This window comes from Poecilia reticulata, linkage group LG11, assembly GCF_000633615.1.
Source record: "Poecilia reticulata strain Guanapo linkage group LG11, Guppy_female_1.0+MT, whole genome shotgun sequence".
Taxonomy (NCBI): domain Eukaryota; kingdom Metazoa; phylum Chordata; class Actinopteri; order Cyprinodontiformes; family Poeciliidae; genus Poecilia; species Poecilia reticulata.
This window is the reverse complement of record NC_024341.1, coordinates 13,979,543-13,992,280: the sequence shown is the minus strand read 5'-3', so window position 1 is coordinate 13,992,280 and position 12,738 is coordinate 13,979,543. Positions and strand designations below refer to the sequence as shown.

Sequence of the window (12,738 nt, the reverse complement as noted above, 5' to 3'; positions counted from 1 at the left end):
TCAAACAGCTCTATTAACAGTTTCTCTGAAGCTCTGGCCAAAGGATCCGCTTTTGTTCTGTCAGCAGCGCTGTGGTGACGTACAGAAACTATCCCCTGAAACATCAGAACGGACTGTTTGACGTAGACGTGTTCCCAGACCTCAGCAGTTTCCAGTTGACTTCATAGATGTCTGCAAGCTCAACGGTTTCTGACCGTTTCTGTCCCGCCAAGAACTACGGCAGAGGACGGGAGGCAGAGCATCCGCTCCCCGCAGTGGACGCCCTCTCAGCTGCTGTTATGTAACTGTCTGTGTTGCGATGGCTTTGCTCTACTGCTGCAGCAAATACCGGAGGTTGCTCATCTGGCTGCTCCGTGAACTCAAACGATAGTAACGTGTGGTGATGTTATCCCGGTTCTAGAAATTGTATATCTGCTGAAGTTATTTTTTTTTTTAAATCAATTAAATTAGTCTGCTTTTAAATAACTAAAAAATATTTTGTGAACAGGTTGTGAACAAAGCATGTTTTGTGCTAAATAACTTTTAGTCTTGAAGGTGCCTAGAGGGAATGAGAGCCTTTGTGCTTGTGCATATTAGGACGTCAAAGAGAGGCATTCAAATGAAAAGGTGTGCTGGCGTTTAGACACACCACAGTTGACACCGACAACCTGGTGTCAGACACATCGGATGTTCAAAGGCTGGCATGCAAGCTGGTTCTAGTTTCTAGATGGTGTTAGCGTTAGGATTAGACGATGTTTAAAAGCTTATTCTCATACTGAAAACATGAGAGGTCTCATTGGTATGGATTTCTGTGAAGAGCTGTTCTTTACCCATAGGTAAATGGTTCCTGACAAATAGAAGTAAATTTTACAGAGATGCACTGATTGATTGGCACCAATTTTCTTAATTTTGGGTCATCTGCGCTCGGCTGATACCAACAAGAGAAACTGATCTTACTAACCAAGCTTATCTACCGCTGAAATGTCTGAAAATCAGATACTGGTCTCAGTGGTTGTTTCTGGTTTGGACGACATGGGCAACCTCCCAGGGCGGTATCTCATCAGAAGGTGACAGCGGGATTGTTTGCCAGGTCACCAACCAGACCAGGACCGAATCTGGTGGTGACAGAGGGCTGGCAGATGTCTGTACTGTTTCATTGATATAGCTCAATGGTTTTCAATATACAATTGGAACATTGAAGATGTGTTGTTACTTTATAATACCTGACAGTTATAAACAAAAAAATCTATCAGCCAAAATTGGAATCGGCAGGTCAGGCAGGAAGGATTAATTTTTACCCAGTTATATACAGTTTCTACTGTATGTCATAGAGTATTTTCTTGGCTTTTGCAGCTATGAGGTAAATTGGGATCCACACAAAGTAATACAGCTATAAAGTCAATTAATTAATAGTTTACAAGAAGGAAATCCTGAACAAATGTCTGGAGATCATTTATGAAGTACATCCAGATGCATATTTACCTAGTAAGATATTCTGAATTTATCTACATTATCTGTGTTAACATTGCAAACTATAAGCAAAGTTAATAATTAAACCAAAAGATAAGTTTGACTTCACTGTGGGAGTAAGAAATTCAAACCGAGACTATCAATTCACAGTTTATCTTAAAAAACGTTTACTGAACACAAACTATATTAACAACCTAATCATTAAATGTTAAATCATCCATCCATCTTCTTTACACCCTTGTCCCTTAGTGGGGTCGGGAGGGTTGCTGGTGCCTATCTCCAGCTAACGTTGCGGGCGAGAGGCGGGGTCACCCTGGACAGGTCGCCAGTCTGTCACAGGGCAACACAGAGACAGACAGGACAAACAACCATGCACACACACACTCACACCTAGGGACAATTTGGAGGGGCCAATTAACCTGACGGTCATGTTCTTGTACTCGGAGAAAACCCACGCATGCACAGGGAGAACATGCAAACTCCATGCAGAAAGACCCCAGAACCTTCTTGCTGCAAGGCAACAGCTCTACCAACTGTGCCACTGTGCAGCCGAATATTAAATCAAGTATCAATAAACATAAAAAAATACTATATTATGCTGTAGCCCATTCATAGTTCATTTTCATGAAAACTCTGACATGTTTTTATGAAAACATGTCATTATTGAGCTTATAGGTCAACGGATCACGTTTAAGCTCATCTTTTTCTTCAGGAGAATAAAGTCTTTCATAAGCAGAACATTCCACTACTATTCATCATCGCTTCACCAGGAAATATCCCAGGACCCAGACAAAGAGGATTCTTAAATAAAAAGCACCCTATTGTTGAATGTCAAGAATACTTTCGCTTGATATTGCTACCTTCTTCCTAAAACTGTGACTCCCCCATGGCAGGCTGCGAGGCGAGTCGTCTTTGAGGGAAGCTGCAGGACGTTCTGACTGCATTTTGTTTGATGCTTGACCTTTTCCTGAACTTTGTGGGTTCAGGAACCCGGTGCTCCTATGACTCATCCTGCCGCATTGCCTAAGAAGCATTTAAAAAGTGGGAGATGTCCTGCACTACCTGCAGTTGTGAATGTTCTTCATCATCATCATCATCATCATTAGGAATCAACCTCAGCTCGACGCGTCGTAGTTTCATATTGTGGTTTTTCCACAGAATATTCTCCACATACCTTTTACAACCCAGGCTTTCATCATATACATATTTGCCCGCCTCGCCTCCGTGCTTCCTTCTTCCTTCTTCCTTCTGCTCCCTCCTCTGCCTTCACTTCCTGTCTCATTCCTGTAAGTCAGATGTCTTTATATAAGATTGAGACGAGTGATTAAAACACACTTCAATAACCTTCCTGCTCCATCCTTCACTCAGATTGGGTGCTGGGAAAATAATTTTTCTTCACTCCTTCTTACATTTAATGTCACACAACGAACTCAGGCAGACGTGGTGTTGTTCCATTAGCAACTAGTTGAAGGAGTTATGTTAGTAGTATTTTGTTTTTAAGCAATTTACAGTGCCTTCGAAAAGTATTGGCACCCCTTCAACTTTTCCAAATTTTGGTGCAAACATTTTTGAGGATTTTATGTGACAGGCCAATACAAAGTAGACAACAAGTGAAATGGAAAGAAAATGATTCCTCTATGTTCTTTTTTTTAATCTTTATTTTAAGGATTAAAAATCTGAAAAGTTTGGACTGCATTCATCTTTACCTTTAAACTTCTAAATAAAATGCGATGCAATCTGTTGTCTTCAGAAGTGAGTAACTTTAATCTCCGTGGACTTACTGGTGTTTTATGAAAGCCTTAAAGATTTGCTAGTGTATTTAGTGAACAAACAGCATCATGAAGACCAAGGAACACAGCAGACAGGTCAAGAAGAAAGTTCTGGGTAGGTTTAAAGCAGGGTTAGCTTATACAATAATATTTCAAACTCTGAACATTGCATAAATAAATGAGCTGTCTTATCACCTAAAAATGGAAAGAGTATGGCGCAACTGCAAACTCACCAATACGTGGCTGTCCACTTGAACTGCCTGACTGGGTGAGCGGAGCATTAAGCAGAGAAGCAGCTTTGGGGTTTTTCCATGAAGCTGGTTCTAGTGCAACTGCTTGCTCAACACCAACGTTTTATTTTTCCACAAGCTTCAGTTGTGGCACCAATAAATAAACTGATGCTGCCATGGTTTCAACTACAAGCTTAAACAGATGCAACAAAAAAAAAAAAAAAAACCTTTTTGTTAGGCGTTGGGTGTAGACATTGAGAACAACAATATAAGCAACTGCAAAATTCTCTCATATTTCATATAATAATACAAATATGAGAGAATTTTGCAGTGGTGTTAATGTGTGCAAATATTATGATAATGATATCAGTTGTGAAATATGCCTGATTCCTTCATTCCTCTTTCTCATTTGTGCTGTCAGCACTTTTGCATTTTGTACATCTGCTGCTGTAAGACTAACCAGCTAAATATTAGATTAGCATTTAAATTGCACTTTCATAACAGAATATATTAGCCATCAATTGCACTCTGATTAGTCACTGATATTGTGATAATGATACATTCAAAATATTACCCAGCCCTAGTATTAACCCCATCTGACAGGACAATTATTCATTATACACTCTAAAAATATAATAATACAGCAATAAATCAATGCCCTTTATGGAAAAATAAAACCATTGTTGAAAGTCCTGGTAAAAGTTTCCCACAATCCCTAAAAAGGTGAATACAAATGCACACACATCTGACTTCTTTTTGTAAAAAAAAAGTCTTGAAATTTATTAAGTGTTTTTTTCTGTACTTCCACAGCTGTGAACCATGTTTGTTGGTCTCTCACATAAATTCCAATGAAGTACTTTGGAGTTTGTGGTTGTGATGGGACAAAATGTGAAAAAGTTCAGAGTGAATGAAATTTTGCAAGTCCTGTTTTTTGAATTACAAAAGTAAGACTTCTTTAGTTGTTTGGTTTGTTGTCGGGGTTAAATGAAAGCCCCCTTTTTGCTGTCTGTAACTATCATCCTCCTCTCGCCTGTCTGCCTGCCTGCTTCGGCGCATGATGTCCTGCAGATGGATTATGATGTTACATAACAAGGCAGTAAGCAATAGGATATTTGTTTTGGGCTTGGAACAGGATTATCGGCCGTACTCTGCGACGGCGGATAAATAATAACAGCGTAACACCAGGAAGAGCAGGAGCAGAAAGTTTGTGCAGCTTTTTCCATTTTGTTGACTCAAAAAAAAGTTTTTGAATTCTCCTAATATTTGCTTATGTTCCTCTTTGTTTTCTTACCTGCTATATTTGACAGATATTGCACCAAAAACATGTAGGAGTGCTTGATGCACCTGGATTAGTTCCCTTGTTTGTTTCAGTTTCTACTGAAAAAAGTGAATCTGAAAATAAATAACGTTGCTCCTGAGTTCACACCCATTTTTCTTTAGGAAAATACCAGTTAGCCTACGTTGTTCAAAGTAACAAAAACATTCTATAGATTTGAATAGTGAAAATATTTAGGCCACTTTTTACAGAAATGTTCCGACCTCTTTCCCTTGGAAACAAGTTTTTTGTTTTAATTACGGTTTGTCTCTGGAATAACAATTACTTACGTAATTGTTATTCCAGGTTGTTTTAAGAATGGATACGTATCATGGAAACAATGAGTATGGAAAATTTGTTTTTGATTTTTATGCTTTATGTTTTGTGAAGATCAGTTCTGTTTTTGTGCTGAAATAACATTAAATTAATTCCTTTGTTGTTGATTTGCTAAATCCCAATTTCAGTTTAATATTTTAGCCACCAGTATTCAAGTTCCTGAGCTACTGAAAACACATACAGATAAATGCACACTATTACAACTTTTATCTTTTTCTTTTACATAAAAGTCATGATCAAAATTAGGATATATCTTTGAAGAAAAAGGACAACATTGCAATTCGATGAAGGAAAACATTTTAATCGGTTTATGCTGCTTTGACAATGTATGTTGAGATATTTAGGGTTATGGCTAGTAACTTTCAGACAATAATTATTATTAAGAATGAACTATTTCATTAAATAACTGAGAGAACGTGCTTGTTTTGCAACATCTGAACCCTTATCAGTCCAACAAACGCTCTGTGTTACTCGACAGAACTCATATTTAAGCTTTGTGGTTTGCAGAGCGAGTTATGAGAAACGCCCTCTTCTCTGCTGTTGAAGTTAATGATTTTGCACAGGCTCAGTCAACGCCCTTGTCTTTACCAGCACACTCCCAGACTCCTGGCAGGTGCTGTGCTGTTCCCCTGAAAGCTTCGCCCACATGCAGCGCTGCGTTTTGTTTGGGTACCTCCCCCTTCGAGCAGCACTTCTCTGCCAAACAGGCCGCGTAAGAATGCTGTATTAAACGGCTATGGAAAGAAAACATAAAGATTGAGTCATTTATCCGTTGGATATGAGTTCCACCTGGGTCCCTCGGAGACAAAAAATTGCTCTTTCACAGATTATTCAAAATATTATGTGTCGGCATACTTTCGTTTTTTTCATAAATGCCGTTATTGCCATTTAAGAATGTCCTCACATATCTAAAATTCTTTCCGTTTTTGTCATTTTAAACGCCCATTTTATTGATAAAGGTGATTTTTTTTCTCTAGACATCCAGACTAGGGAGTGTTAAAATCTGACAGCAACATTGATTCTGATTCATGTTTGTTTTTGAGTAAAGTCTCTTATAAAACAATTGCTTCACTGTCACCAACATGAACTATTTTTTTTAAAGATTACTGTGGAAATATTATATTAATGAAATTTGTGGTTTTTAGTTTCAGTTCACACCCTGCGTAATACATATTCACAGATTTTCAGAAATTTTAAACATTTAAAAAGCCAGATTGTTTTTTTTTATTATTATTATTTTGGGTGGTGGGTTAATATGCAAGACTGGAGTCATCAATAATTGGCAAAATAAAATTGTCGATAAGTCGTGAAACTTTAAGTATCTTCACCTGTGAAAAATACAATTTTGTTAAGATTTCAACACAAGGGAATAAAAAAAAATCCCCATAATAGACAACCTGGACCAAAATATTTTGGAGAATAAATTAACCGATTTTTCCAAGCTTATTTGAAGGCCATTGCAGATTAATACATAACTTGGTTAAAGTTGACGTCGGGGGAGGACACGGCACAGCGAGCCAACTGGACCTGCTGGAGTAAAAGAACAGCTTTGTCTGCTGGTGGTTTAAGACATTAGGAAGAATTTAAACATGCTGCAGATGGACGGGTCATTCCTCTCTCATTAATGAGAGGAAGCAGTGCTAGTATGAGCAAATTTAGAGGGACGTGGGTGCCTTTTATTTTAAGTTTGGGTTTGAGGACATGATCCGTGGCCTTAACTCTGCAGACGCTCTCTGTTTGTTGTAGGTGGTGGAGCTCTGTTTGCTCTCAGTGAGATTATTCCATGAGGGTTTGCAGACGGGACGAAACGTAAAACTGTGTTGTCAGCTTTAAAGATCGTAGTAGTAGTGGAGTACTTCACAGCAGGCAAACAGGAAATTACTGAATTACACTAATGAGATGTGCTCTTGTGAATAAAGTTGACATTCAGAAAAAAAAAATTAACATTTTCTTCAGTAAAATAATTTCTTCCAACATCCTTTTGTAGGTTATTTACTCCCTGGGTGTCATGATCTACAAAGCTCTGGATTATGGCCTCAAAGAGAACGAAGAGCGAGAGCTCAGCCCGCCATTGGAACGACTGATTGACATGATGACCAACACGCAGAAAACTGAGACCGACCCTTGTCCTGACGAGGGCTACGAGGCCACCGAGGAGGAAGACGAGTGTGAGGAAGATGACGGGGATGAAGAACTCGACTCTGTTTCCTCTGCCAGCGAAGTGAGCAGCATCAAGAGCTACAGAGACGTTCTCTTGGTGAGTTGAGAATTTCTAAAAATCGTATCGACAGGTGAATTTTGTTCCTCCACCGCAGGCCTCTTGTTCAGTCAATTTGGACCTATTGATATCACCTAAATATTAGCTTTGTAGAAGCTCTGCAAAATTTCAGGTTATGCACAACTAGCCATTGAATGTTCACCATAATAATACAAATACTAATTGGGAAAGCTGGGAACTTTTTATACATTTTTTCCAAGGCACAGAAGCTTTTTGTTTTCATTTGACCTTAAAAGGCAGTGCTCCTTTGGCTGCACTGCAGTAAGTACAATTGAGCTATTGAAAATAAATTTAAATAGCTTTCTGTTGATTAACGCTGACATGTAGCAGCTGACCTTCTTGCTTGTGGACTGATCTGATGCAGGTATTGATGTTAAGTCATAAGAAAGCTGTTTGTTTGCTATTTCCCGTGGGTAAGAGAATCCTCACACTTCTATAATTAGCCTAAAAATGTCTTGTTGTGCTTGTGCCATTGATGTTTGTCAATTTATAAGAGTGAAAAGGCACGCCTACTTATTATTATAAAGCAAAAGTATGTAAATATGCAGCTTCTATAAAAGACTCTTTATGTTCATTTTGGCCATGTGCGTCCTCCACCTTGTACTTACATTTAAAGTTGTTAAAGTTGTGAACAGAGCAGAGCAGCAGCACGTCACACTCCAGGTGTAAATAAATCCCCGTTGGGAGTCGTCACACCGTAAGGTCCACAAGTACTCCTGGGTATACAAAGCAGTAAAGCTACGTAAACACCCTGTTTTGTTTTTTTTTTGTTTTTTTAGAGATAAATTAATAAATGAAGATTAAAATAAAAAAAGAAATTCTAATTAAATACCAGGGTTACAATAAAGTAAAAGGAGCAGGAGTCAGAAAAAAGCACCTATGACCTGATAATTGTTTTTTGTGCAAACAGCACACTTGATGCAGCCATGTTTGGCTGCTGATACTCCCGGTCACGCCCATCAGACAAACAGCAGAGCAATGTCATTCATCTGGTCCTGGTCTTTGTTCACTGGGACATAATTTGGTGACATGTATTTTCTCTAGCAGTTGACTTTTGTTCTGAAATATGTCAAAAGGGGACAGCCATAAATGGTGTGCGGGAAGAGCTAGTCAGACATCGGTTCACTAACTGGATCATCAGGTTCACCTTGGATATTTTTGCTCTTTTTTTTCAGTGTTGTGGTTTCAGTGACGTTGTCAGCTTGTTGTTAGGAATAAAAACGTCTTCCTACCTGACTTGGTAGGTGTCCCTACCGGTGCTGGTTGACAGACCAATCAGCTGCCTCTTGATTAACTCTGGTCTTTTATGCACATTTGCTTTGATGCATAATGGGGTTAATTTTGTAACATTCTGGTAAACGTAAAACATTTACTTCTATTAAGGATCTTGAAACACTTTATTTTTTCATTTGTGGTCCTTTTTTCTCAAACCTAATAAATGTTAATGAATCTGTATATGTTACAGCGCTTTGAAAAGAAATTTGTATTGGAAAAAAACTGAATCTGCAAGTCAGAAACTAAAAAAAAAATAAAAAATACAATAAAATAAAATAAGTCACTGATTCTTTCTATGAAATGCTCAGTTGTATTATATTATAACAATGAGAATACATTATTTAGTATTTTTTAAGAGATGTATACATGTAAATGAGCTCAGAAAAGCTTTTGGTCATCGACTGTTTTGTCTCCTTTTCTTCTGTAGATATGTTCTTCCCATCTGCCCAGCCCATCTGATGCTCCGAACCATTACCTGGCCGTGTGCCGAGCTCTTTATGCCGAGACAAGGGAACTTCACACGTTTCTGGAGAAGATAAGATGCGCCAAGGAGGTGAGAAAAATCTTGACATTAGCAGACCATTTTGACATGTTTTACCACTTGGTCACATCTTTCCATTACAGATGTAAAAATTAAGAGCTATAAGAGCTGGAAATAAATATGGGGAAAAAAAACGTAGTTCCCCAAATTGAAGGTAAAAAACTATAGTTTGATCTGAAAAAATTTGGAGGGACCGTGTGCAAAGGTAATACATGTATTTAAAACTTCAGCTCAGCTTAGTCAGATTGTTTTATCTTTCTAATAAGTCAAAGTGAAGTTGAGAATTTGAAAAAGGAAATTTTTTTTTTACTTTAAAAACATTTTACTTTAAAATGACAGAATGTGAAGGTTAAGTGTGTGAAATCACTGACATTTTTAAAAACAAAACTGAGAGTAGCTCGCACAGCAGATTTATTAGAGGCACGTTAAACGGTGTCATAAAAGGCAATCGGATCATTTTATTTCCTCCGGCGCGCTGTTGACACAGGACGAGATGGTTATCGCCAGGATCATGTGAGACAACATTCACTCATTACACAACATGTTCACTACGATAACGTATAGTTTGCCCATGTAGTAGTTCAGCTTGACGCTTGGCCACCCTCTGAATGTAGACATGTTGTTTTCCCCTCGTTTTACGTTGGCCAGAACCTTCGGCGGATGGAAGGCGAGACGCAGGAGGAACCCGAGAAAGACCTCAATGAGCTGCAAAATGCCGACTGGGTGAGAAAAAACGCCGGTAGATTTAAAATATATATGACCATGCGGTGGTAAACTCAAAGCTGCTGTGTTGCCTAACTTAACACTAAACATATTCCACACAGGCCCGCTTCTGGGTGCAGGTGATGCGCGACCTACGACACGGTGTGAAGTTAAAAAAGGTTCAGGAACGGCAGTACAACCCGCTGCCCATTGAGTACCAGCTGACGCCGTACGAAATGCTAATGGACGACATCCGTTCCAAACGCTACAAGCTGAGAAAAGTCATGGTGAGGGATTTACCCCCTACGGTGCTGCTTTTATTTTTTAGATATATCCAGCGTTGGATCATTTTTAATCAAATCGAATGTTGCTGTTCCAGGTGAATGGAGACATCCCCCCACGACTAAAGAAGAGTGCACATGAAATCATCCTTGAATTCATCAGATCACGGCCCCCTCTTAACCCTGTAAGCAGATCTGAATTTACTGTAACGCAAGACGTACAGCAAATGCAGCACCTTTTACACTTAGTTAAAATAAATGTATTCTATATTACAGTAGTATAAGCTCACGTGGATTGAAAATGTAAGCGGAGCAGAAAGAAATTCTATTTTCAACATAGTAATACATTTTCAAAGTCACCTGAGAAACACTTTTCATCCTGTCAGAGAATTCATGATCACCGTTAACTATAGATTGGAGGATCCATGATGCTGTGGGGCTGTTTTTCTTTTATTCGGGCATTTCAAGAGTTTGTGGCATCATCATTTTTTTAAATACCTGTCAGAGCATCTAACGTAGGTGGTTACTGGATCTTTCATTCAAATTTCTGTGGAAACATGTAGATGAACCTTTTTGAAAAAAAAAATGAAGAAAAAAAAGGTGTGGCTGACGACAAACCTTATAGAACATCCTGCATTTCATGTTACTTTAGCATAACTAGATGAATTTATCTGTGACAGACTGGCGACCTGTCCAGGGTGAACCCCGCCTCTCGCCCGGAACGTTAGCTGGAGATAGGCACCAACACCTCCCGATCCCACTAAGGGACAAGGGTGTAAAGAAAATGGATGGATGGATGGATGAATTTATACAACAAACAAAAAGTTATTCTGGTTTTCCTTTCTGCCAAGATCTCACTCGTGCTGCTGCTGTTTCAGGTTTCCGCCCGTAAGCTCAAGCCCCATCCTCCACGTCCGCGGAGTCTCCACGAGCGACTGCTGGAGGACATCAAGGCTGAAAGGAAGCTCCGGCCGGTTTCACCCGATATGATTCGAAGGCACCGCCTAGGTGAGGCGCACGAAAATGATGCGTACAGCCTGGCGTCCAAGCAGAATTGGTTAGCTAATTATTCTCTGCTGAGTGGAAGACGTTCTTAGTGGAAACTTTAGTGCACTAAGAATGTCTGGTTATAGAGAGAACATCAACTTAGAGCAGCGTCTAATTTTTCTAGAAATGTCAACGTGTTTAAACAAGGTGCACACAGAGTAAAAGCTCTGAACCTTCATTTGTTGTTTTTTAGTCTGATTTTATTTGACATCCCTGGTAAGGAGGAGTCCCTTTCATTTAAAGGGTTGCATAAATTGGTTTTAATTGTTGAAATCATTCAGCCAAGTTTATTTCAGATTACATTTTCTTTCAGTTCACAGGGTTTCTTCAAAGTCTTGAAAGGTCTAGGAAAGTTGAAAATTACATTTTTGTTTTTCCAGTTCTACAAAAAAAGGAAATTAAGTTTGGATAAATGACTTTCTTGCTTACACTGTTGCCATGTATTTTTTTTTTCAAGTTAGGAGCTTATCGTATTAATTTATCTGCAGATGAGATCTTTTATCTTAAATTTGCCACACCTAAATTTAGGCTTTATTCAAGATCTGGATTTTTTCTTCTTCTAGTTTTCAGTAAATTTTTTGCCCTCAGTATCTTCTGGGAACATTATTTAACACTGGACCTGTGGGTCTTCTTACACTGGTTTTGGTTTCTATTTTTTGATATTTTCAAACAAAATAAATTTATCTCAGATGAAAAACTCTGCTTAAAATACTTTATATATGTATAGAGATTTAACAAGTCTAAGTGTTTTTGAGAAATAGAGAATATAAGTTGGTCCCCACAAAAAAAGCATTAAAATGGCCCTTTACTGTGGTGCCTGATTAGAAAAAATCCTTTTTGTTGTATCCGACATGCAGTTGAGAAAATCTAACAAGGTAAATGTTTTGCACTCAGATGGTCAGAATAATATGAAACCTCCCAAAAAGCGACTTGGTAAGTTTGTATTTTGCCTTAAAATAATGTTATCATATTCACATCTCAAAATGGGCCATCGAATTACGGGTCAGTTTCTCTGTTGGCATCTGTAGGAGGGTTTTGTTGCTTCAAAACTAACCATCTTTGTGAAACACTTGGGATTAAATCTGAGCTCAGCTCGTTTTTAAAAATTCTAACTTTCCGAATTTTACTATTTAACATCACTGTTCATTTTAACATTTTCTTTTTCCTCTCCCCCCGCCCCTCCAAACATGGGCATTTCTGTTAGTCATGCGACCTCTAAGCATGTCTTACAGTTTTGACTCATCAGGTAAATTTTCATGGTGGTCGTTGTGCTCTTATTATAACATCTGTGTGTCATTCCAGGCTGTTTTTAGAACAAGCTTCTCCTTCTCCATAATTTTACCACTTTTAATATAGTTTGATAGTTGTCTCGTACAGTTGTATTAAAAAACACACACACACACACACCAGTGTCATACACTTGTTATTCTGATAAAAGCACCACAGGGGGACGCTGAGTCAACGCAGTGCAACTTAACCTGAGTATGTCTGGCATTTACACATTTCTCTTTTGTT

The 12,738-nt window shown here is 38.6% G+C and overlaps 1 protein-coding gene across 3 annotated transcripts in view; it reads left to right on the top strand.

Moving 5' to 3' along the window:
- Nucleotides 1-12,738, top strand: part of spire1a (spire-type actin nucleation factor 1a) — a 30,250-nt gene that overhangs the window by 8,011 nt on the left and 9,501 nt on the right. For 2 of the 3 annotated variants that reach the window (XM_008421973.2, XM_008421971.2), the window contains exons 3-9: nt 7,087-7,356; nt 9,080-9,205; nt 9,842-9,916; nt 10,018-10,182; nt 10,275-10,361; nt 11,055-11,184; nt 12,428-12,469. In XM_008421973.2, the coding sequence (XP_008420195.1) occupies nt 7,087-7,356; nt 9,080-9,205; nt 9,842-9,916; nt 10,018-10,182; nt 10,275-10,361; nt 11,055-11,184; nt 12,428-12,469 (895 nt within the window). The remainder of the gene's footprint in view (nt 1-7,086; nt 7,357-9,079; nt 9,206-9,841; nt 9,917-10,017; nt 10,183-10,274; nt 10,362-11,054; nt 11,185-12,427; nt 12,470-12,738) is intronic. The other variant, XM_008421974.2, reaches the window with a different exon arrangement.